Here is a 26896-nt window from a genome sequence, read left to right as displayed (position 1 = left end):
AATAAAATATTTGCTTAAAAAAGAGCCAGGTACTTTTCAGAACAAAGAAAATATCATGAAGGATGAGTCAAGTTTCCTAGTTTTAGGGAAGAGTAGTGTGCACGGCCTTTCCCATGTCAATCAGTGGACTTATTTCAAAGCTTTTGAGTAAAACAGCTGTTCCATTTCACTCACTGTAAGATTAGGTGTATGCTTTCAGAGGGATATTCTGCAAAAGATACTTTTTGTTTCTAATACTGAAAAAAGGCAACTCTTTGCATTTCGTCTTTCAGTATTATATAGTTTGCCAAGCCTTTTGCTAGTAATGCAAAGTAATCTATAGCATACAAAGTTCCGGAAGTAAATTTTCTCCAGGAAGTCACTCCTCCAATTGTGAAAAACACAAAATCCCATTAGAGCCACATGTGCGTAATATTCTATAGCCACATAACATTTGAAAGGCAAAGCTTGGAAAATAGGTATTCTTCTTAGTTACCAGGGTCATCTTGTGAGATATTGAAATGAGTGTCACAGGCAGCATCAGCAGCATCCTGTCTGCGTTCCTCTACAAATTTCTCTACAGATCATTACCAAGGTTTTAAAGACAGACATGAAGCAGATGGCACCACATTCATTCACATTTTTAGCAGAAGCCTTGCAATTCATAAATTGCAACAGAAGGGAGGCAAATAGGTGTTTGAAGGGAGAGTGAATTAGTTGGCGGTAAAGACAACCATCACTGGCGAAGGAAGAGCAAGGATGAAACCATAAAAGTAATTCCTCCTTGTCACCGGTGCCCTGAGATTACTTGTCCGTGGTGGTATGTATTGATCTCTACAGGGTGGGCTTGCATGGCCCTGAGGTTGTGTCTCCTGTTCTCGCCTCATCAAGTGTTAGTGTTCCTAATAGTTGAAGGTGTAACAGCAGCTTGAAGTCTCCACTGCTGTCACTATTTGACATTACTGGTACATTCCAATGCAATATATTGTGCAGGGGAAAAAAAACAGGAGTTAGCTGAATCTTGACTGCATAAGAGGCAGATTTAAGTAACATAAAAGGGTTTCTTTTATAGCCTTAGTAGTAGTGAAGGGAAAAGGAAATCCCATAATAGCTCTAGAAGTCTCCTGTAACCAGAACTATTATTACAAGGTATGACAAAACCTTTCCTACGACCATTGTAGGAATATTTTGAAGGAATAGATACTGAAAATATGAAGTGATATGTCACGCTCTGAGTTGGACTTGTAATTAGGAACAATTTGCCTCCAAAGTCATATCCTTACTATTTCTTTTGATCTGAACACTAAGCATTTAATATTAAATTATGTTTCTAAGTCCCACCATACAGCAACATTGTATTATCAGCCATCTAGAGTAAATTACATTTCTCTAGGTGCCTATTCAGTAATCTGTCCAGATTTCAGTAACTTCAGATGTTTTTGTCTTTTATTAACTGTAGGTTCTTATAAAAGTGTTGGATAACAATGATAATGGCCCAGAATTCTCTCAAGCAAGTTACGATGTCACCATTTCAGAGGACATACCCCCTGATACTGAAATTCTGCAAATTGAAGCTATAGACAGAGATGAAAAGCATAAATTGAGCTACACTATTCACAGCAGCATTGATACAGTCAGCATGAAAAAATTCAGAATTGATCCCAGCACTGGAGTGCTCTATACTGCTGAGAGATTAGACCATGAAGCTCAAGATAAGCACATCCTTAATGTCATGGTAAGAATGTAATGTTCATTTGGCTCAGGACACAATCACTGGTGTTTCAGTCCCATACCTGCCTTGGTCTTTGCATGAGCAAAGGGCTCTTAGTACAGTAAGTAGTCATTAATTTCATTCTGCCTAATATTACATTTTTTTATTTGGACTTTTTGGGAAACTGTGAATTGATTGTATGGAATATGATATGATTTGCTATCTCAAGGGAGAACAAGCAGAAAGCTATTTAATCTCTTGGCATCTGGTCCTCTCACTCAAGGTAATTTTCACAGTTTCTGAAGGGGGGCTGAAAGTCATTTGAGAAGTTATTCACAGGGACATAACAGCTTTCTTGCCATAAAGAATGCTACAACCTTTCTGAATGCAAACTTAGTTTATAGTTTACTTTTCTGGAATTATTTTACTACATAAATGGTTGATATACAAAATAGCTTTCCTCAACTTTTCCAAATGTTTGAGTATACGGCAGAAAATTAATTACCATTTTTTTCTCAGTGTGCCTAAATTACAGAACATGCCTATTTTTCACTTCAAAAAAGTATTAGTTTAAACTTTATAGTCCACTGTTTTCTTAAACCGCTTAAGACTCCTGCCAAAGAGGTCTTTGAAGGAACAGGTAGTGATGTGTTGGGTATGAGGCCATCTTTAGGCAGGGGACCCTAGGAATTAAAAAGCTGCTCTGAGATCCAGTGAGCAGAAGCTGAGTGGGGTCTCAGCTCGCAGAGTAACAAGCTGCAAGTCCTTTGGCAAGCAAGCTAAGAAAAATATATGAACTGTATCACAGAGAGACATGACTGAAGAGGTCAATTCCTGGTGCTTGGTTTTGATCTCTGCCTGATACAGTAAGTTTTTTCCTCGTTTTAAGAAGACACAAACTTTTGGGGACCATGTTGGCAGGATTATCAATGTAGCAGTGCTGACAGATTTTGTATGGAGTAGAGAGAGATGTCTTACAAATGATGCCTCTGTTGGAAGTGCTCATCGCCCAAGATAATTCCTACTCTGTTTACTATTGGTATCACCACATTTGAAAAGATATGTACACTTATAATGATGTCCATTGGCAACTACAAGCACTAGACTGGCATACAACAGATCACAGTGAGTAAAATAGTTCGTAGTTCTTTGCAGAAGGGAGAAATGGGCAAGGTATATTTGCCTCTATGCTATAGAGAATGGCAGGGTAAAGTCATGACCATTTAGAATGTATTAAAAAAAAAGTATTTCTTGCAAATCTAAAACAGAATTTAAGATGTCATGTGCTTGCCACTTTAAAAATTCATGTCATTATGGTTAGTTGTCATGCATTTTTTTCATAAGTGAAAAAAAAATGTCCATATGCTCTTCCTGTTTCTTTAATTTTACTATCTACCGTGCATATGAATGTATTTTTAGACTGTTCTTTGGGACAAATGGATTTTCTTATTACTTTGTATTAAATAGAACTGAAAGTATTAATAGCACTCAGATGAGTAATATTTATGAAGTTTTACTAGACAGCTATCAAGATATGTGTTATGCACTCGTTCTATAGGTCCGAGATCAAGAGTTCCCTTACAGAAGAAACCTGGCCAGAATCATCATAATTGTGGAAGACTCCAATGACCACAGTCCGTACTTTACCAGCCCATTGTATGAAGCCTCAGTGTTTGAATCAGCAGCAGTTGGATCAGCAGTCTTGCAGGTCACGGCTTTGGACAAAGACAAAGGAGAAAATGCAGAGCTTATCTACACTATTGAAGCAGGTTAGGACACAAGGTGTAGCATCGTCATTCATGCCATACACAAAGCAGTGCTGTGATGGTGGCCTGTCTTAACAGACAAGTCAGCTTCATTGGTCTACCTTGTCCTGTAGAGCTGGGCAAAGGAGATATCTTCCTGTTGGTTGCTTTTTATTTTGAAGCTACTGTACCCCAAACCTGTCAGAACAGAATCTCATTCACTTACACTAGATGGTTACAGACCCTTTTACCTCTAAGTCACTGGTTCAAAACCATCACAGAAGATAGTTATTGAAAGCTACAGCCAGTGACTTGTTTTCAGATTGCTGGCACACAGTGGATCCTCCATAAGCAAATGCAACAACAGCTAGTATGTCCTGGCATTTTTGCAATATTTGGATTAGAGGAGCATGGAGACTAACACTAGGGCTTTGCTAAGAACTTGTCAGCAGAGCCATAGCATTTTAAGAGTGCAATGTCTCTTGAGACTGGGGGTGAGCATAGTGATAGCAGATAAAAATTGCACCTATAGATGCAACCACAATCTAAAGAGTTACCTGGCATGCTAGGAATAAATCTCCCATACACTAGTAAAAGAATAATACATCGTGTGGACAGAAAAATATGATGATTAGAAAGGATGTTTTAGCTATTAGGTGGTCCTTTTTAGTCTGTATGCTTTTCCCTTTTCTAGAGGCTCTCTATTCTATTACAGTTCATTTCTGTTCCATCGTGAGCTCTCCCTGCAGTCTCAGATTTTAAACTCATTTCATTTACTGTAAACCACACGCTCCCCTGGTTTCATTACCTATAGATGTTCCAATACCAGATGCATCAAAATTCCATCTTCTGCTGCCATAGTTTCTATGATCCATAAAATCTTCAGTTGGGGATACTGATTCTTAACTGCAGCATTCAGCTTGTACATGGCCTTTTCATTCAGGATAGTTGTTTACATCACCTTACACATGAAGCAAGCAGTCAGTAAAGCAAGTAGTTTTTGTGTGACTTCATAAGAAATTCCTTAAGGAGAAGAACCAGCTCTGCCCTTACATGAGGCAGTCAGTGGCTAAAAATTATTTGTATTAGCAAGCAGTGACAAAGTAACTGCAGCGGTATTTATAGTATCTGCAAATGTGACAGATACTGTGATCTTTATGAGAATGTGTAGCTCTGGCAGAATCTCAGCTCCTTAGTGAATAGCACAATTTTTGTTGTAGCTAGTAGAATAAACTTTACGGATCTGAAAGGATGGTTATAAATAGAAAGCCACTACCAGTATTGAACTGCTTACAGTAGTATGTAGCTTAAATGAGCCACCAAGCCCCTGAATTTACAGCAGATAGTGAATCACATCTTAAAAATAGTTAACATTAACTCACTTCATTTAGGATTCTGTGTATTTGGTGTTCCAGCTACAATTTTCATATTTATTGCTCTGTGCGCAGTACCTGTAACAATCGCCATCAAAAGAAAATCTCAGAAGTTATTTGAGACATATTTCTCTCCAAGTCATGGATGGATGCTTAACTGCATACTGGAAGCAGTTCTAGATTTTAAAATGTAAATTACAATAGCAGGAATGTGTTACAGTGGTTGGAATCATTGTAACTCAGTACATGCTGATTGCATTTAGAATCAAATTCAGAAAAAGAGTGTGTATGCTCGTACATGCCATATATACACACAGCATCCTATTATTTAAGCAGACACTCAAGGAACCATCAAAATATGGATCTCCTAATAAAGGTGACTTCTGCTTACAGAGCATGGATACATGTCAAAAGTTTTGAATCTGTCTTGCTAAAGAAGAGGCAGACAAAAAGAATAAAAAGAAGAAAAGACCCCATAGAAGGTCCTTGATCCTAAGTTATTTTTCACCTTTATGCAGTGATATCCCTGCTTTTATGTCATAACATACATTTCATGACATTTTCTGCTAAAACTCTTTCATCTAGATTCGTCCCGCTCGGGGATCATATGATAAACCTTTGTGCCACAAGATACTTGAGTCTCTTTTCTATGCTATTTGTTCTGGTTTATTTTTCTAAATGCCACTTTAACCTTCTCATATTCAGTTCTTTCAGTCTTAAACTACTGTAATCTTCTCTTCAGTTGCTTAATATCCCCTTCAATTAAGAGCCTGAGTTGTTATCCATTTGTCATGTAATTGGCTTGTTAGCCTCTGATCTAGTTTCTTTGCCTTAGGTGTACATGTATTTGACTAATTCCTATAATTTAGTGATGCTTTTTCCACTTCAGTTGTAGTAATGTATGTGTAGCACTTGCTCAGATCTTGGTACTCAGAATCAAGATATAGATAGCAAAACCTGAGATACCAGATTTTCAGAAAGGAAGGCTGGAAGGATCTTTAGAATTTTTTTATGTGTGGGGTTTTTTTTTTCCAATAATGGCCTTTAAGAAATTGCAGCTAATTGCTCCTGATTTAAATTACAATTAAATGCATTGTATATAATTTCTAATTTGCTTCAAAATTTGTGTTGTAGGAAATACTGGAAACACATTCAAGATTGAACCAGTTTTAGGGATCATTACCTTACTGAAGGAGCCAGACTTAACCACAATGGGACAGTTTGTTTTGTCAGTCAAAGTGACTGATCAAGGTTCTCCACCACTATCTGCAACCGCAATTGTGCGTATATCTGTGACGATGGCAGATAACTCTCACCCTAAGTTCACTCTCAAAGAATACCAAGCAGAGGTTAATGAAAATGTGGATATTGGTACTTCTGTCCTGTCTCTGTCTGCAATCAGTCAGTCCACATTAGTTTATGAAGTTAAAGATGGGAATGTGGATGGAGTCTTCACTATAAACCCATATTCTGGCGTGATCACCAGTCAAAAGACACTTGATTATGAACGTGCTTCCTCCTATCAGCTCACTGTACAGGCAACAAATATGGCAGGCATGGCATCAAATGCAACTGTAAACATTCAGATTGTTGATGAAAACGATAACCCGCCAGTTTTTCTCTTCTCTCAGTATTCAGGCAGCATAAGCGAAGCTGCTCCTGTAAATAGCATAGTCCGGAGTACAAATAACAGTCCTCTCGTGATACGTGCCACTGATGCCGACAGCAACCAGAATGCTTTGCTTGTATACCAGATTGTTGAATCTACTGCAAAGAAGTATTTTACAGTGGATTCCAGCACAGGTGCAATCAGAACAATTGCAAATTTGGATCATGAAACGATAGCCCACTTTCACTTCCACGTGCATGTTAGAGACAGTGGGAATCCCCAGCTTACAGCAGAGAGCCCAGTTGAAGTGACCATTGAGGTAACTGATGTCAATGACAACCCACCAGTCTTCAGCCAGGCTATATTTGAGACAGTTTTGCTCCTGCCCACATACGTTGGCGTTGAGGTTCTCAAAGTCAAGGCTACAGACCCAGATTCAGAGATCCCTCCTGAACTAACTTATAGTCTAATTGAAGGCAATATGGACCATTTTTTAATAGATTCAAGCACAGGAGTACTCACCATTAAAAACAATAGCCTCTCCAAAGACCATTATATGCTAATAGTAAGAGTATCTGATGGGAAATTTTATAGCACTGCTATGGTGACAATAATAGTAAAGGAAGCCATGGACAGTGGGCTCCATTTCACACAAAATTTTTACTCCACTTCTATCTCAGAAAACAGCACCAATATCACAAAGATTGCTGTGGTGAATGCTGTGGGTAACCGCCTTAATGAGCCTTTGAAATACAGTATATTAAACCCAGGCACCAAATTTAAAATAAAGTCCACCTCAGGAGTCATTCAGACAACTGGCATCCCCTTCGACCGAGAGGAACAAGAGCTGTATGAGTTGGTGGTAGAAGCAAGCCGTGAACTAGATCACCTTCGTGTCGCTCGAGTGGTGGTGAGGGTTTACATTGAGGACATAAATGACAATGCCCCAGTGTTCATAGGCCTTCCATACTATGCTGCTGTGCAAGTCGATGCTGAGCCTGGTACCCTGATATATCGAGTGACGGCTATTGATAAAGATAAGGATGAAAATGGTGAGGTGTCATATCTCCTGAAGGAAGACTATGGACATTTTGAAATCGACAGAGAATCTGGTAGTGTCACTTTAAAGGAAGCCTTCAATTCTGATTTGTCTAATATAGAGTATTTGGTTGTCATTGTTGCAAAAGATGGTGGTAACCCATCATTGTCGGCTTTGGTAGAGCTCCCAATTACTATTGTTAACAAAGCTATGCCTGTATTTGACAGGCCCTTCTATACAGCTTCTGTGAATGAAGATGTAGAAAAGCACACGCCAATTTTAAGCATAAACGCAACTAGTCCAGAAGGCCAGGGTATCATTTATATCATTGTTGATGGAGATCCCTACAACCAGTTCAATATCGACTTTGATACTGGAGTTCTGAGTGTCATCAGCCCACTGGACTATGAAGTAAATTCTCTTTTCAAGCTGATGGTCCGAGCCAGTGATGCCCTTACTGGTGCTCGAGCCGAGGTTACTGTGGATTTGATCGTTAATGACGTTAATGATAATCCTCCAGTTTTCGATCAGTCTGCTTATAATGCTACTTTGTCTGAAGCATCTTTGATTGGGACTCCTGTGCTGCAGGTTGTTGCTACTGATGCTGACTCTGACAATAACAGGATTGTGCAGTATCAAATAGTCCAGGATACCTTTAACAGCACGGACTATTTCCATATAGACAGCACTAGTGGCCTAATTCTGACAGCTCGGATGCTGGATCATGAACTCATACAGCAGTGCAGCTTGAAAGTCAGAGCAACTGATAACGGCTTCCCACCACTAAGCAGTGAGGTTCTTGTTAGTATCTCAATAACAGATATGAATGACAACCCTCCAGTTTTCAACCAGTTAATATATGAGTCATATGTGAGTGAATTGGCACCTCGGGGTCATTTTGTGACTTGTGTCCAAGCCTCTGACGCTGACAGCTCTGATTTTGACAGACTGGAGTACAGCATTCTATCAGGAAATGATCGGACCAGTTTTATTATGGACAGCAAGAGCGGTGTTATCACCCTTTCCAACCATCGTAAACAGAGAATGGAGCCCATGTACAGCCTGAATGTGTCTGTGTCAGATGGGCTGTTCACCAGTACAGCTCAGGTGCACATACAGATCCTTGGGGCCAACCTCTACAGCCCTGTGTTTTCACAGAGTGTCTATGTTGCGGAGGTTAGAGAAAATGCTGCTCCTGGAACCAAGGTAATCCATGTGAAGGCAACAGATGGGGATTCAGGTGTATATGGCCAGATAAGCTATTCCATAATAAATGACTTTGCCAAGGACCGATTTTTGATTGATAATAATGGGCAGATTCTGACAGCTGAGAGGTTGGACCGGGAGAACCCTCTGGAAAGTGATATCGGTATATTCCTGAGAGCTCTCGATGGAGGTGGCAGGACTACATTTTGCACTGTGAGAGTGATAGTAGTGGATGAGAATGACAACGCTCCTCAGTTTATGACGGTGGAATACAGAGCAAGTGTCAAAGCAGATGTTGGGAAAGGTTACCTGGTGACCCAAGTGCAAGCAGTAGATCCAGATGATGGAGCTAATTCCAGAATTACCTATTCTCTGTATAGTGAAGCCTCTGTTTCAGTAGCTGATCTGCTTGAAATAGATCCTGACAATGGATGGATGGTCACCAAGGGTAGCTTTAATCAGTTGAAAAACACAGTTCTGTCGTTCTTTGTCAAAGCAGTTGATGGTGGCATTCCTGTAAAGCATTCCCTTATTCCCGTCTACATCCATGTTTTGCCTCCAGAAACTATTTTGCCTTCCTTTTCGCAACCCCAGTATTCTTTTACCATAGCAGAAGACACCGTCATAGGTAGTACCATTGACATTCTGCATGTTTTGCCTAATCAGGGTGCTTTGTATAGCACAGTTAATGGTGAGCTGGCTGAAAACAACAAAGATGGGGTTTTCATTATAGAGCAAGACACAGGGCTCATAAAACTGGATAAGAGACTTGACCACGAAATAAATCCCGCTTTTCACTTCAAAGTTGCAGCCACCATTCAATTAGACAAAGTAGACATTGTGTTGACTGTGGATGTGGAGGTTAAAGTTTTGGATGTAAATGACAACAAGCCCATGTTTGAAACGGCTACCTATGACGCTATAATAATGGAAGGGATGCCTATAGGAACAAAACTCATGCAAGTAAAAGCAGTGGATGCAGACTCGAGTGCAAATGGGCAGGTCACCTACACACTTGCGGTGGAATCGGAGCTGGAGAAGATCACAGAAGCATTCACCATTGATAGCAACACTGGCTGGATCAGCACACTGAAGGATCTGGACCATGAAAAGGAATCTACTTTCACCTTTGCAGTGGTGGCCTCAGATCTGGGGGAAACTTTATCCTTGTCATCAACCACCTTGATCTCAGTTACCGTGACAGATATAAATGATAACGCACCCATCTTTGAGCATGAGTTGTACAGAGGATCAGTGAAGGAAAGCGACCCTCCAGGAGAAGTTGTGGCTGTTCTTAGCACCTGGGATGAAGACACATCTGATGTCAACCGACAGGTTAGCTACCATATTACAGGTAAGAAACAACTTATATGCTTTCTTCCCAAAACCAGATGTACCGAAGAACTGTGCATGTGTCCAATTTTAAGTGAATATTTAGCAGGGTTTCAGCTAAATTATCACTGCGAATCAGACAGTTGCATCTATCCTTTGTTTTTGTATATTTTTTTATTATTATTATTTAGACAGAATTTACAGCAATCTGCAAAGCCAAAAAGAGGAAAAGCGAGTGTGTGTCACTCTGTCTGGATTATTCTGACTCTAATTGCAAAGATTAATGCTTCATAATTTGCTGCAGTGTAAAGTAGTGTCACTTATCAATCCATCGTAACTGATGTGTCAGCTTGGAAATTGTCATGACTTAATGTTTCAACCAAAGGAAGAACATTTTATTCTTTAGGAGAAAATCCTTACATTTCCAAGGATTCAAAATTTTGGGGTTTTTTTTTGAGACAGGAAAATGTATGCAGAAGCCACTTTGAAATACCACTGTTTGGAGGGGAGGGAGAAGGAATGAATTTTATATTAGAAGAAGTAGGGGGAAGTCATTTCTTGTAAGCACAGATTTCTGGCCAGCGAAATAGTAATTCACTTAGAAGGACTGGTTAGCTGCCATGAATTGTTATATACAGCATAAGGCAATTTTGATTACATTACTGACATATTTTTCAAAGTGTAGTAACATTGCTCTTTCTTATTGTGCTATATTTGTTATCATTTCTTTCTCCTAGATTCAGACTGGCTTTTGTGTGAGTATGTTAGGAGTGATGGGATGCTGCAATTATTTTTCTGACTACAGCTTGCATTGTCCAGTAGATTTTGTTAGGGAACAAGTTTGTCACAACCTTCACAATCACAGAGTTAATATTAATTTCATAATAATAACCAGATTATTGGATACATTCATATTTTTCTCTCTGGGTAGAATTTGAATTGCTCAAGACTGTATGAAAGCAGGAGGTATATGGGTTATGACTCAACTAATTGGATGACTTCTTCATTAGCTATCAAATTGGAAATGGCTGTGGGATGGTGTGTAACGAAAGGTATGATGTTCCAGCCTTAGATTGCCTATGTTACACGTCAGAAGAAGCATTGTTTTCAAAGTAGCCAGAAATTTATTCTGATCACTTACATGAAAGTCTGAATTCAGCTTCAAGGCTTGCAAAGACTGTGTGTTTATACTGTGACATTTTGTAAGGTTTTCAACATGTGACATATTGGAGGATATTAGAAGTAGAGGCAAAAATAGTCTTGCGGGTAAAGAGCAGGATTTGAAAGCTTTGGACAAGGTGCATTAGCTGCCAGTGCCTCAGTTCCCACATATCTAAAAGTAAATAAGCATTGCTTCTTCTTAGAGACTTTGTGATATTTGAAAGAGTTTGGGGGATCCCATTGTAGAAAGTACTGAAGGAAATGCAAACCCTTCATGTTTGTAGCAAAGGTATGTTAGTGTACTGTGATTAGTAGCTGAAGGTGCTTTTTTTTCTCTTTCTTCTGAAGTCTTTCAGTCATCTCTTATGTTTTTAGTTACTTAACAGTGGTTTTCTTGTACATCCCTGTGCTGTCAATTTAGCAATAACTGGACTTTTGAACAATAACTGTCATATGTGACTCAAAAATTGTAGACCATTATGTATCATGATTCCTACTGCAGTTCAAAACACATCAGATATTTTACTGATATTTTATTTTCTGAAAACATTAGATGTCAAAGCCCAAAAGTTTCTTTAACGTCTACTGAACAATTACTAACGTGTATGAGCTCAGAAATTTCACTGTCTTTGAATATATTCTTTGCATTTGGGAAATGCATATGAAGAAATTAGGTTCTTTAGATTAAAATGCCAAAACATATTAAAGTATAGTTTAACTAATGAAATAGTTTATTCAGACTTTGCCTCAAGCTGAGTTCAGGACCAACACTTGAATATTTCATTGAATCAGATTAGCTAGACTGACATTCCAGTGCTGGGGCTTTCTGGAGACATTTTGAGACATAGAAACTTCTGTGAATACAATAAAGACCCTCTGAGAAAAAAAGGACACTGACAAAAAGGGAAAAGAAAACAAAGCTGTGAGAATGGCATGTAGATTCGCCAAAACCAGCTCTGTGCTGTTCACCTGGAGAATCATTGAATGGCTTGGGTTGGAAGGGACCTTAAAGATCATCCAGTTCCAACCTCCCTGCCATGGGCAGGGACACCTTCCACTACATCAGGTTGCTCAAGTAGCACACAGAAGATATGTGGAAAAAAATCATCTTGTAGGTAATGAAAGAAACAACCATTCTAGGTCAGATGTGATCACTGAAAAGTCCTTTGCGCTCCATTGAGAAATACAAGCACTTCTGGTCGACTTTGAAGATAGGTAGTTATATTCTGGTGGATAAATATATATCCTGTTTTGAACTCCTTCAGTTTAGGTCTGGTTCCCATGATAACTGGCAAGAAGTTGCCGTTTCCAAACCCACCTTCATCTGCAGGTGATGGTGTCAAAAGAATTTTTGCACTTACTGTGTTATTTGTAGGTTGGTAACAGCTGGAGATGTTCACAAAGGAAAAGTACTATATATAAATCTTAATAGAAAATCAATAGGCAGCACATATAGCACAAATACAGTTAGAAAGCACAGTATTTTGAAGGCTCATTTGAGGTCATAGCCTATATCATTTGAGGCATTTTGGCTAAAACCAGGGCTCTGCTGATGTTTATCTAGGATGTTTGGCCAGCCTAGACACAGCCAGGTCTGAGATTTAACAGTGGTGAAGTCACCAGAAAAATGTCAGTTTCTATGACTTTGGTACAGTAAAGTGTTTTGTGTTACTCAGGGATATTAATTAAACAGGCGTGTAAGTCTAAGGACAGACAAAACTCTTTAAGCTTGTTTCAGCTGAATACAAGGAAGATGGATAGTGGTTTTTGGGAGAAACACCTGGTGTTGTACACAGTAGGTTTTCATTTGGTTGATTGCCCAGTATGAGCAAAAAGTGATGCTTTTTGTTTGTTTTTATTTTATATTTGAGGTCCTGGAGTTCTGGAAAAATGGATGTTTCAGTGTTTGGGGAGTACTTGTGCTGCAGGCTGAAAAATGGTCTGCAATTTTACAATAATAAAGCTAAGAGGATTTGGTTTATCATTTCAGTAGCTCAGTAAACATGCAACATCTTAAACTGGGAATGGAGGATAAACCTATTGATTTTATGTGATGCAAATGCCTAGAGTCCTGATGGGGGATTGAGAGTATCTAAACGAATGCATGAGTGTACGAGAGAAATTAAAAAATAAGTTAGTAAATATTCAGTTCCCCCTCCCAAATTGGGACATTGCAGTTAAAACTGATACTGTTGGCTTCTAGTTTTCAGTTGCCTTTTAGCTGTTATAATTCTCTCTGTGTGCTTTAGTAATGATGTGTGTCAGGATTTGTTTATTTTGGATCACTGTGTCTCTGCATTTAATTTGTAACTGGCTGTTTTCTTTCTTAAACTTGAGCTTGATTTGGCTTTGTACTATTTGCTGACTAGGGAGGGAGGAAGAACACTATTTAAACTTCAAGTAACAAAAGATAAAAGATAGTGCTGATTCTTTTAGCCTCAAAGCCTTTCTAAAAAGTTACTGGAGTGTTTTTTGTAGCTAGCACTTCACTGTTGTGACATTCAAAGTAGAACATAAGAAAACTGCCAGAGATTTTAAAGAATCCATTAATACATGGAGTCACGAGGCTTCCGTTTAGAAAAGCTACATTATTCAGAGTGAAAAACTAATTAATTAGAACGCCCCTAGGAAACTGAATCTGCTTACATATATTAGTGGAAAAGTTAATTAATCACTGCAGAATGAGATCTGTGTCAAGACATATGTATAAGCACTAGAAAATGGTTCCCTGGGCCACATTGTGGATATTTTGCCTTTTTTTTTTTTTTTTTAAGAATATTTCCGTGATGGTATTTTAGTGTTTATGTCTCATTATTTCTGTTACACTTTCTATTACAACTTACCTTTGTCTTCCATCAACAAAGTATATAGCCAATCCTGGAAAAAAAAAAAAAAAAAGAAAGGTAACCCTAATGAAAAAGCATGCAGATCAACTGTTACACGTTTGCTGCTAATTGCACAGGTTTCTTGATCATTCAAATTGATCCTTTTCTTGTGGAATAAAGGGAGGGAAAAGGGATGCAGTATAACCTTTTTTTTTTTTTTTTTAATACATATTCCTCAAATTCCTATGTATGATTTAAAAGCCATTCCAGCAACAACAAAGCAACAGTGATTTTAAAATTGCTCCAGTCTGGTGTTACTGCCAGACATAAAAGCCACCAGCTGATTTTAATTAGACTTTACCTTTCCTCTTTTCTTAGCAATGGGATTCCCATACCTTAAGTGTATTGCTTCATCATTGGTCGGGACAGTTAATCATTTCGTTTTACAAAAGGACTAATATGCAGGAAAGCACTGATTGCTATCATGAAGCTAAATAAGACTATTTAAGACCATTTTTATTAATGGTTTACAACACTAAACTCACTATGACAAGATTACAGCCTTTTGTAGAGGAGAGTTAAGCTTTTTTATGCTAGTGTTGAACTGAATAGAGAGAATTTAATGCCAGTCAGCAGGGGTCTGCCTTCTTGGAAGTCATATTGAGACTCGAGTCAATGGACAGATACTCATTGCTTCCGACTTTATTCAGAGCACAATGTAGTGCACATTGACAAACTGTGTAACCCTTTTTAGGAGAAATCGGTGTTTATATCACACAATAGATTAAACAAGGTTTAGCCGACTCATCTGATGATCATTCCAGACTGTCATAGCTATCAGTGAGAAAATTTACATCTGCATGGTTTTGTGATCAAAAAAGGTGATTTTCTATCAACAGACTATACCTGCATTTGGTGTATCAGGTTTTTGCTCTGTATCATTAGAGGGCCATTTATAATTGTAATTATAATGCCTATCTGACTAATTCTTTGGAAATCTAGTGTGCCCTTGTTTTTAAACAGTTAAAGCTAACAGAAATGGTGATTCTTAACAAGAAAGATTTGCTCAGCCTGTCTCAACTGACTTAGTTTTCATATTAAATAGAAACCAGCGTACCTTGTCATTGGTAGATAATGAAGAAGGCATACATAGCAGCCTGTGACCTCTTTTCTGCTTTTTGATGTAGAAAGCAGGTATGCAATGTGCAATAGATCTTTTTTGCTTGGTTTTAAGCTTAGTTCGAAGTTCAGATCTTCTCTGCCTTGTTTTTTGCTAAGAAGGTCCCTGGGGACTGACAGAATTGTGACAGCAGATGCAACAACAATAACACCTAATTACTTGACAGCAGAGGCAGCTCAAATAAATTCAGCCTTGAATTTTTTTTTAAATACTTATTTACTCAAACATTCAACACAAGTACTAGAGAGGAAGATTTAAGAACCTGGTCTTTCCATTGAGTTTGGACAAATCCCATGACATGTGTCAGGACCCTGAATAAGTTGTAAGCAAGAGTACACTAGCGTGCTTGACATTCTTGATCTTGTTACTAGAAAGAATAAGCATTCCCTCAGTATTTTTAAAACTCTTTTATACATTAGAAACACAGAAGGTAGTTCTCAGATTGCATTTCTGCATGGAAGAGCACAGCAGAAAACTTAATATAGCGGGGAAAGAGGTAGTAGTGGGTTAGAAGGAATTAAGGTTCACTCAGTGGACAAATGTGATGCTTTTTTCTGTGTCCACACTTAGTTTCTATAGCACATGAGTTTGCTATGACTGTAACGCTCTATTCTAAAATATTAAATGTGTAGATATGTTTTTTACAGACCAAAGTTATGTTAGACACTGTGCACAGAATACTGGGTAGTTGGATTTACTGGTTTTGGCTAGATTAGAATTAATTTTCTTCATAGCAGCTAGCATGAAACTATGTTCTGGTTTCATAACCAAAACAGTGTTGATTGCACAGGGGTGTTTTAGTTATGGCTGAGCAGTGCTTACACAGAGCCAAGGCTTTTTCTGTTTCTCACACCACCCCACCAGCAAAGAGGCTGGGAGTACACAAGGAACTGGGAGGGGAAACAGCTGGGGCAGCTGACCCAATCTGACCAAAAGGCTGCCCCATACCATATGAAACACAGTAATAAAAAGCTGGGGGAAGAAGGAAGAAGGGAGGATGTTCGGACTTATGGCATTTGTCTTCCCAAGTAACTGCTACAGGTTCCTGTATTCCTGGAAATGGAAGAACATGTGCCATGAATTCCTTATTTTGCTTTGCTAAAGCATGCAGCTTTACTTTGCCTGTTAAATTGACTTTGTCTCAGTCCTGAAGTTCCTGCACTTTCTGGTCTGACAAAGGGTTGAGATCAGGCTCAGAGAAAGGTGATGGAAAGTAGTTTCTTCATGGAGCAGGCAGGAGACTGTACCATTTCAGATGAAAGAGTAAATAACTGTTGGAAACATCAAAAACTGTGCCTGCCTTGAACATTGTATTGTACTCTTCTGTATGTGACATGTCCTCCCTTCCTTCCTGAGGGTGAGGTGGACCAAAACTTTCCTTGTCCCTGTTTGCTTTTGTCACCAGGCAATTTAACTTCAGTGTCAAAATGCTATGGCATGATAAAAAACTCTTCTGCTTCATCTCCTGCACTCCGTTCACCAGCTTTCATTCTTGGATACATTTGATCTAATTGTACTGCTTATATTCCAACTGCTCCTCAAATGACCTCTTGTTAGGACTATTTAATACTAACATGTCTTCCTGTGTCATGTGAACTTTTTTAAAAACTAGAATTTTAATGAGCAGAACAGCACATCTGTATGATAAAGCTTTCATTAGAGGATTCCTTAATAGAACCCACTTCCAGTCCTTGATTGCATAATCAACAGCTAATGAAATTGTCTTGGTAACAAGAGCTACAGTGTATTACATCCTCTCCCGAGACTAAGTGGAAAGACAATTGTACCAGCCTGAGAGGACTATTGATTGTTCACAGTTTGAATTTGATTGCCCTTACGGGGAACTAAACAAGAGATCATCTTCAGCTCTGTTAAATGGATTTTGTTTCCACTGATAGCTATTGGTTCACTTTCATACAAGGCATTCAGGGGGCAATAAACACAGGGAGCGTAATCTCATTACAGATTTCCTGAGTCTGCAATTTTGAAGCCACCGATCACTGTAAAACAAATGACAGTTGCTTACTTCAAATCCTCTGTGATGTGTCTGTGTGTTTAAACTAGGTGGGAGGTTTGAAGGGATACCCCAGCCCGTTGCGTGTTTCTTGTCTCATTGCAGGAGGAAATCCCAAAGGGAAATTCGCTCTGGGACTGGTTCAGAATGAGTGGAAGGTTTATGTTAAAAGGCCTCTAGATCGCGAAGAGCAAGACATTTACTATCTGAACATTACCGCCACGGATGGTCTCTTTGTAACACAAGCTGCTGTGGAAGTTACTGTCACTGACGTTAATGATAACAGTCCAGTTTGTGAACAGGTGAGTTAGCAACACCCGCGGCAATTGTCGGTTGTGTTGAAAGCAAGGGTTTCCCTATGGGTGTCCCTGCTATTTACAGGTATTCACAGGCAATGCCCATTTACATCCTTAAGGTCCTAGTTGAAGAATCCAGAGTGATCTGGGAAAGGAGCAGGACAAATTAGTCCTATGAAGCCAAGATTAAAGGATACCGGTCTAGTAAGACTAGCAAAAGAATCTTGTCCACAGTGACCTTAGTTGGCTTTAGAAAAAATGAAGCAATGTGAGCTCACACTGGGCAGCCACTCCTCCCCTGCAGAAAAAAAAAATGTGCTTTCCCTTTACAACCAATGTGGAAATGTCTTCAAGCTAGTTTAACTCCAGCCTTCCTGAACCTAGCAGATGCCGGAGATACAGTGGAAAAGACGGAAGAACGTAGCTTGCTGTCATGTTGTCGGGCATGCCTAGAGTGTGCTAGCTGTCTCTTATTCTGTGGAAAGGCAGTGTGGGGATTGATGTTACTGTAATAGAAGGGACTGTGCAAAAGAGAAGACGTGATGAAAGGCAGAGTTTCTTAATGGTACTGCTTACAGAATCTTATACGTATATACATCTGTATGTATATAATCACATAATTCCCATAATTACATTTCCACTTATGGACCACTGTCATTGCAAACATCAGTCTGTATCTCCCTCAAACACTCCTGGATGAGGCAATAGAAAGTGTTGTCTTTGTTAGAACACTCACGAAAGTTTCCATGTCATGGGTATTAATGAAACAAATGGAAGGTAGAAAATGAGACCTCATTTAACACCTAAGACAAGCCCTATTAAGAGTCATAATTTGGCACCTCAAAGCTTCAGAGTAATTTGAATTTCAAGGAATGTGTTATGTTATGGATTTTTTTTTTCCCTGTATAAAATAATGTACTACAGAGAGTTTAAAAAAAAAGATTGTCCAAAAACTATAAAATACTGCTATATCATAGGTTCCTTTTCTGGTTTTGCCTCTAGGTTGCATACACAGCACTGTTTCCTGAAGACATCTCATCAAACAAAGTCATTCTTAAAATCGGTGCTAAAGATGCTGACATTGGGTCCAACGGTGAAATTCGCTATTCTCTCTATGGTGCTGGGAACAATAAATTTTTCTTAGATCCAGAAAATGGTAAGATGACAACTGAATGTTTTGGAATAGCATTCCTAATCCCTTGACATGAGTGGATGCTAGTTTCCTTAACTATGCTTAGGTAATACTTGATTATCAGCCAGTTGTTCCAATTGTGGCAGGCATGGATGACCACTTCTGAAGTGGTCATGGTAGGAGTGAGAAAGAAGGATGTCTTTGTTCACCAGATTCTGATCATGCTTCTTCTGATGTGTTGTAGGGCTGTATCAAAAGCCTTATAGAAGACCACTATGCTGGGCAGGCATGAGTTCTTTTTGGTGAAGCCATGTTGGCTGTCTTGGATCACCTCCCTGTCCTCCATGTGCCTCTTCTGGAATCTTTTTGGTACAGAAGAGGGGAAGATGCCAATATGGTAATCCTTCACCTCCAAACTTCAGTTCTTCCACATTGGTCTAGACATATTGGTGTTTAGACCCTGTAAAATAGACATTCCTTTTAAATACAGGTTTTGAGGGAGGAAGGATATCAGTAATGAATTTGTGGGCACAGTGGAATGGTACAAAGATCTTGTACATTTGGCAGTACATCTGGAAAAAAAGATACTGATCTCTACTAAGATCTTAGCAGAGACTAGTATCTTTTATGGGTGTTATGAAGTAAAACTAGATGAAATCACATTCCCATGAATAAAAATCCCACTCCTCTCTTATTATTAGGAGTATGGTTTGCATAATGATGGACTAAATCCTTCCCTGTGCAATGCCTCCTCCACCTGACTAGCAGGAGGCAGCACTCTGTATTGCCATAGCATTATTGATTGAAGTGGAGGTGTTTGGAGATGGGTATTTGTGGAAGGGGAAGTATTGCTCTTGTCAAGAAAAAAAATGCTGTATTTAATGGCGAATTACACTCTTTACAAAATTAACCCAAAACTTGTCTTCCAACTAGTAATGTCTGTCTGCTGATGTGGCAATGTTTGGCAGTTGTTTATCTGTGTAGTGGAAAATGGATCATGGGTAAAACTCTCACAATTGGAATAACCTGGCTTTTTTTTTTTTATGATGATGTTTATTGTGACACCTGTCTCTATATGATGATAAGAAGTTTGTTTTAAACTAGAAGCCAGAGACCTACAGGAAATCGGAACTGGTTGGAGATTGCCTTGTGAGGAGGAGAGAGGGGGATGATGATGTTATTTTTGGATAGTATCATTAGAAAACTTGAGTTCATTATGGCTAGAGTCATCAGATTCAGGATGTGCTTCTGTGTCTAGGAGTCTGTAAATCTTGAGAGTAACAGAAAGGCAGACTTGGGAAAACACAGTGATGTTCATATCGGTGAAACTGTAGGCTATTGAAAAACGCCATGAGTGGTTTGACCTCTCTGCACTCATATTGGTAGATCACTTTTTGGGAAATAGAGGAGTGAGAAGTGATGCTGCTGTGAGTTTTTAATCCATTCATTGGAATAAGCAAGGTTGTGGGGTTTTTTTTTTTTTTTCCTGTTTACTATTCCTGTGAAATATATGTTTTTGAGACACTCACACTATCTAGAATTAGTGATGTGGCTACAATAGTAATGATCGCTGCTGCTTTAATCAATTTTAGGTGAGCTGAAATCCTTGGCCCCTCTTGACCGAGAGAAAATCCCTGCATACAACTTGGTTGCTCGAGCCACAGATGGTGGTGGCAGGTTTTGCCAATCAGAAATCCATCTTATTTTAGAAGATGTTAATGATAATCCACCAGTGTTTTCATCTGATCACTACACAGCATGTGTCTATGAGAATACAGCCACTAAAGCTTTGCTAACAAGAGTCCAAGCCACTGATCCCGATGTCGGTAAGTGAGTAATACTGCCAATAATCATTAATGTTCAGGAAAACTTTGTAGGTTGGTGGAACTGCAATACAGATTAATTTTTCTATTGCTACCTTTCCTCATTACTTCTTTGTTTTGCTGAAGCATCCTCCCCATTTTTGTCTCTTCTGTTTCTTTACAATGAAATGCTCATGGCTGAACTTGACATGATGGTGTTACAAACAGAAAAGCATTGCAGAAGCCCCAGAGGCATTTAATCTTTTAGTGTCTCGATCCTTGGTAGCTCAGGGGTAAATTATAGTTTTGGGGCTAAATTCCAACTTTCTTCCTCCAGTGGTCTCTACCTCTTGAGCCTTAATTTTGAATACCCATGCCTCTGTTTATGCAAATAATGTAGTTACATGCCATAGGGACCTATACCTGATTAATCATAGCTTTTGTAGAGTTTTATACTGCTATAACTCCCATTTGTTCCAGCTGTTTACCTTAGCATAAAATTATTGATGTATGCCTTGAATGTACATTATAAATGTTCAGGGTATTTAACTGTGCATTCTTTGAAAGTGTAATAGTTTATTATATGAGAACCTAGACCTTGAAATCTGGGCCCAATTATAAATATTTAAAGGAAGGGTTTTAGCATAACACAGTGGTAAGACCTACCAAGTATCAGATCTTTTTTGTTAGCTCATTCCCTTCAGTTGGAATAAATAAATCCCATAGCTTATTTTTTCTTCCTGTGGTTTTGAAGATGTTTTGTAAAAACTGTGGCCTGCGTAGCTTCACATGAAAAAAAGACCTTCTATTAAATGAAAAAATATTTCACCTTAAAATAATGTTTTTAAGAAAAAACAGTGCATGCTGGAAGTCTCAGTTGTTACTAAGGCTTATAATGTAAATATACAGGAATCAGTGAAGGAGTAGCAAGTATTCATTAATGTATCTATGAAGAGCTACATTATATGCTTTGGTTGAAAAATCACAATTAAAATTACAATACTGTCCTGCAGTGAAAAGCCAATTACTGTTAGTAAGCTACTGAACAGCTTGAAGGCTCAGTGTTGTTTTCCACTGATGTCTTAATTACCATTTTTCTCATAGGTGAGAGGACACTCAAAGAGAGAGGGGAGACAGAAACAATTGGAATTAAAAGCTCTCAATACTCTCAATAAAAGTTCTTGCTATCACCAGCTTAACATAAGATTATAAGCAATGAAAAAAAAAAAACCAAAAACCAAACAACCCAACATGAACTGATTACTACATCTTCCTTCTGAAACTATATAAGGCAAAGGGAGAAGGGAGGGGTGTGCGTGATGAATGAGAAGAGGCTATATTCTTCCTTACTGATTAGACCTTAAAGTCAAACAAGACACTGTATCATATGAAAGTGACTCTGGTCTCTAAAATTGTTTTTTATGTTAAATACTGTTCTATTAGTCTATACTAAAATCAGTGATTCCCTGTTGATGTGTAATGAATGATTTCAGGTAATGTTCCCATCACTGAGAAAAGTGTATTGTTGATATTACTGATGGGCTATGATATTCCTATAAGGTTCAGTGGAGCCTATAATCATCATAGAAACCACTTTTTTATATTCAGGAAATGTCTTACAGTCTTGGAATTTGTTCTTCTGCTTTGGCCTTTGGTATACTGTAAGGGCAGGAGGATCAGTATATAGAAGTCATAGAGATGCAACTTTAGAGAAGTCGATTTGTGGTCTGCAAATAAACTCAATTTAACATAAAACTGAAAATATTGTGGTCAGACACTGTTGGATAATTGAGACAATTTCCAGTTAACAGCAAAATAGTGTTACGCCTGCCTTCTACCTTTCATATCTGTTGAATTTTCTGAACTCATAATATTCTGGGAAATTTCACGAGTGTAACATAGATTGTTGTTTAGTATACTTGTAATTTGGATACATGCTTAGAAAACAGTTATACCAACTGGACACACCGAAGGAGAGATGTGACTGTTCTTCACAGTATTCAACAGGAGAAAATGGCTTTAACTTTTTGACTCTGATATTACACAAGTTCAATTTACATAATCTCTTTATGTAGCTAAGTATTCGAATTAAATGATCACTTGAATCAGGGAGAATATATATATGTGTGTCTTTGTTAAGACATATCAGTAACTTTAATGTAAAGCAATTCTTTCTCCAATCCTGCTTCCACTGGAAATTCTTAGTTTCCACAATATAATATTTTCTACTAACTCACTCCTATCAGATTTGGAAATGTGCAAACTGAGAAATGAAAGATAAATTCTTTTAACAGTTTTTTAGTGAAGTTCACAGGGAGAAGTGGATTTTGCACCTCCCACTGTCTTCAACTCAAAGCACTGAATTACCCTGTTCTGTTCAAATTAAGGCAAAAGTAGAGTTGGGAGTGAATGCTGAGGTATAATTATCTGAGCAAATCCATCAGACAACTACAACCTCAGTCTGTTTCAAAGGAATTAGGGTCATGCTAGAGCAGCAACACTGAGAAAATGTACATAGAACTCTGTGGTAAACGCGACATTAAAAAATAGATAAACTTCAAAATAAACCTGGAGCCCAAAACTGAGCTGCAGGTACATACTTATTCCAAGTGCTGTTTGTGTTTTCCATGTGCATACAGTATTGTGGCCTCGCTTGCAGAATGCAAGAATGATTGACAACATGGTCCAAGCTCAGCAGTGCTTTAAGTGGTGGTTAAATTTTGCTGCACTTGCAGCTGCTTTGCTTTGCGAATGACCTCCATGCTCAAGCCTATTTCTGTGATGATTGATGGTGTAGTCTACCAAAGGTAGAAGTACTTACTGTACTAAATATAAACAGTGCGTCATCTGTCCTTCTGCAGTCATCTTCATCACCACTGGGGCATTGGCAATCCCACACCATCTACATCTGTAGTCAGTTTAGTGATTTCACTGACTTATTTATTTTTTTTCTGGGTTTGTGATGAATATGGGGTTCTAATTTTGGTGGAAATGGTAACAACCTTGCAAGCCAGCCCTGTCTTGCCTGCTGCTGCTGCCTTCCAGCCTCTGCATTATCCTGTGATTAAAGCCATGGCTGGTGCATGTTTGTGCAGGTCCTCTCCCATTTGCAACACAACCAACCACTATAGATGGACTAGGTTGCCTTGGAGCCAGCACCTCATATTGCATGCAGCCAATGTGCAGGAACATACAAGCGTGTAGGGAAACAAAAACTTGGCAGGAGTGGCCTTTACTGAGTTGCAAGTAGTTCCCTGCAGAGCACAGACCTCCAAGCTCTGCCCTCAGCTGTCCCTCACCCCCACAACCTTTCTCCAGCCCCAGCATCCATACAAGTACCTGGGTACATACTGGAGGTGTGGTGACATGCAGCCTGCAAGGAGCCAGCTGGTGTCCAGGTTATGGTCTGGCTATCCAAATCTATCCGTTTATCAGAGACACCATTCAGACTTATCTGATTCTTTGAATAGCAGTCACATCTGAAACAGCAAAGACCTGCACCCTCTCACTTACCGAGCCAAGCAGTCCTCCTCTGTCAGCTGCCCTGTTCTTTGACATAGTTTTGTCCATACCTTGTGTTTGTCACAGCTGACAATCCAGTTCCCAGCAGGAATCATCCTGCATTCCCCTGCTCCATTTTTTCTGTATATACAAATAGCAAATGAGTCAGGAAGGGCCGTCACTGTGTGCGGAAGGTGAGGACTACGGGGTTGTGCTTGGTGATAAGTCAGAACTGAAGCTTTTGACTTTGGCCTTGGTAGAAATGTGTGACATTATGGATGCAGAGATGCCGTGCTGCCAGATTCAGATGGTCATAGAGGGTTAAGGTTGGGTGAGACCTCTGGAAGTTCAGATTGTCCAACCACTCCGCTCAAGCAGGGCCACCTACAGCAGGTTGTCTAGGACTGTATCCAAATGGCTTTTGGATATCTCCAAGAACTGAGTGCAGCATGTGCTGTGTAGCATGTGCTGTGCAGCACTGGCACCCCAAGCACCTTCTGGGAATGACTGGAGACTTACACTGTGGATACAAAAGCATAACATCCTCACCATAACCTGGCAGAGTAGTGCAGACAGGCAGCAAACTCACACTGATGCCCTCTCTGACAGTTCTTCCCAAGCTGGACGTAATTCAGAGATGAAGGATTAATGGCCAGCGAGATTTTGCAGAAAGTGTTATTTGGGTACATATTGTGCCATATCTAATAGCAGATTTAATAGTATTGAGTAATGCAACCTAGAAAAATAATAAGCAGTGTGCTACTTTTTTCAAAGCATTTTTTCACATTTGTGCATGGGATGCCCAGAGTTATAGATGTGTCCCAGCTTCTGCAGGGCTCACAGCAGAACATGGAATGGTCTGAGGTTTATTCATCAGTTCCACAAAAAAATCTAACTAGTTTGGGAGTGGATAGATTGAACGATGGCCCTGTTTTTCTGTTATTTGTTTGCTGTACTTGAATCTTTGGTATTTAGGTGGGGGTGAGGGGAAAAAAAATTGGTGTTGAAAGCTGAATTTAGAGAGCCAGGCTTGAGCTTGAGGCTTTCTGGTAGCTAAGTTTATACAACCAAATTATACAGGTCAATTGTGGTTGAATTCGGTTGTGTTCTTTAAAGAGTTATATAGAATTAAATATTATTTGGCCACAGATTTATGAGGAGGATTCTGTAGCCATCTGATTAGTGCATTTATGTTTAATGTGGAGAGTTTATATCAAACAAGTCTGTAATCAGTTTAGTTCTTGTGTGGGGAACTAATTATTCACCTCTTCACACGAAGTGTAAGAGCTGCAGCAGAAGGGACTTAGCCTTTCTGGGGAAGCCATTTGACCTTCTTGTTAGGAGACATCTGATCCCTAACCCTAACTGTCTCCACCTTAGAAGTTCAGGGGAGCAAACTATGACCTATGATCTGCCTGATGAGCAGCTGGGGAACATGCTGAACTGGGGGAAGAAGTGCCATTTTCTTTCAGCTTCTGGTGGAAAGTTTTACCTTGAATTTCAAAGAACTCTGTGACAAAAATATTTTCTCTGCAAGATTTGACCTCAGTGATTTTGATTTTTCAGTAAAGACTTGATTTGTCAAAAAAAAAAATCTGAAGACAAACCCTTAGCACATGCTCTCGTAAGGCAGGCATACAGGAAATAAGAAATATCTTTTTGAGAGAAGAATGGTAATATAACCTCGTTTTTATATTTCAGTCAGTTCAGTCTGGAGTGTACCTGCCTCCAGGAGGAGGGCGACGAAGCTAACGTATTATATCTTCTTTTTCTTCTTACTCTCCTGTCAGTGGGGAAAAATGGTGAACCATTATAACAATAAAAATTAAATTTCTATCAGAAATAACAAATGAGGAATGTATATATTTCTCCAGGGTTTATCTCTTGTTTGTAGAAAGAAGCATCAAAGTGCTGATGAGCAAGACACGTGAAAAAAAATCACTCTTCTGGGTTGTTCAGTGGGTCACTGCTTTCAAGAACATGTACATGGACATAATGAGTACAGACATCAACTATATCAACGGTGGGCTTTGCTCTTGAAGGAATTAGCGAAACTGAGCCAGTTGTACCTGGAGGGTAAAGTGCTGCCAGATGAGTCTGGAGAAGTGTCAGGGGTGCATGACAGTCACAACTTGATTAAAGAGCAGTTCTCCGAATTGTGTATAGCGGCAAGTAACAAAATAATAGCAATGCTGAAGTAGATACTAGTTTTAGCATTTGCTGGCAAAGCCTCTGCTTTGCATGTTTGTTTATATTGGACAGGCCGCTTAAAAAGACTTAGAAACTTTTCAGACATTCAGGATCCAAAAAAGAAGAAAACAGGGACTGAAACATGAATAAGAAGAATAACAGAGATAATAGAACAGATTTACTAAAACCTAACAGCTAATAAGTAGATAAAGTTGGCAATGTCACCAGTACTATCTAGATGATATTTCCTGATGTTGTCCGAGTTTTTGTAAAATGAATATTACAAGGTGCTTTCCCAAGTAGATCATTCACTTTAAGAGATACATGGAACTTCCTGTGTCTTTACCCACACCTTTGCCTCAATGACTTTTAAAATATTCCAGGGATTCACACACTAATGCAGGCTATGGAAGATGTGAATTCTTAATTCATTATTAAACACCTGGAGGTGTTCAAAAAAACATGTAGAGGTGGCACTTCGGGACATGATTTAGTAGGTATGGTGGTGTTAGGCTGATGGCTGGACTTGATGATCTTAGAGGTCTTTTCTAACCTTTATGATTTGATGATTTTGTACGTTCTATATTGCTAGATGTCAGAAAGCAGAATGATGCTGCAAGTACCCTGGATAGTGTCAAGGTCATAGTTGTGGGATTTAACAGTTGGAAAACTTATACAATAAAAGTTTCCATAGTTGGAAAAGTGTTGAGGAAAAATACAATGCAAGTCATCAGTATAAATGTGAAATCCTAAGTGGGTCAGTATTGTCTGGGTAGTGGCTGACTGGACAGCAGAACTGCA

General features: G+C 39.0%; 1 protein-coding gene across 1 annotated transcript in view; it reads left to right on the top strand.

Moving 5' to 3' along the window:
- The window catches only part of FAT3 (FAT atypical cadherin 3), a 423022-nt gene that overhangs the window by 332195 nt on the left and 63931 nt on the right, over positions 1-26896 (top strand). The window contains exons 8-13 of the mRNA XM_054088271.1: positions 1439-1714; positions 3249-3459; positions 5943-10016; positions 17280-17476; positions 18473-18626; positions 20195-20428. Coding sequence (XP_053944246.1) covers positions 1439-1714; positions 3249-3459; positions 5943-10016; positions 17280-17476; positions 18473-18626; positions 20195-20428 — 5146 coding nt within the window. The remainder of the gene's footprint in view (positions 1-1438; positions 1715-3248; positions 3460-5942; positions 10017-17279; positions 17477-18472; positions 18627-20194; positions 20429-26896) is intronic.

Source organism: Cuculus canorus, chromosome 1 (genome assembly GCF_017976375.1).
Source record: "Cuculus canorus isolate bCucCan1 chromosome 1, bCucCan1.pri, whole genome shotgun sequence".
NCBI lineage: Eukaryota > Metazoa > Chordata > Aves > Cuculiformes > Cuculidae > Cuculus > Cuculus canorus.
This window is presented reverse-complemented; position numbering and strand designations above follow the sequence as displayed.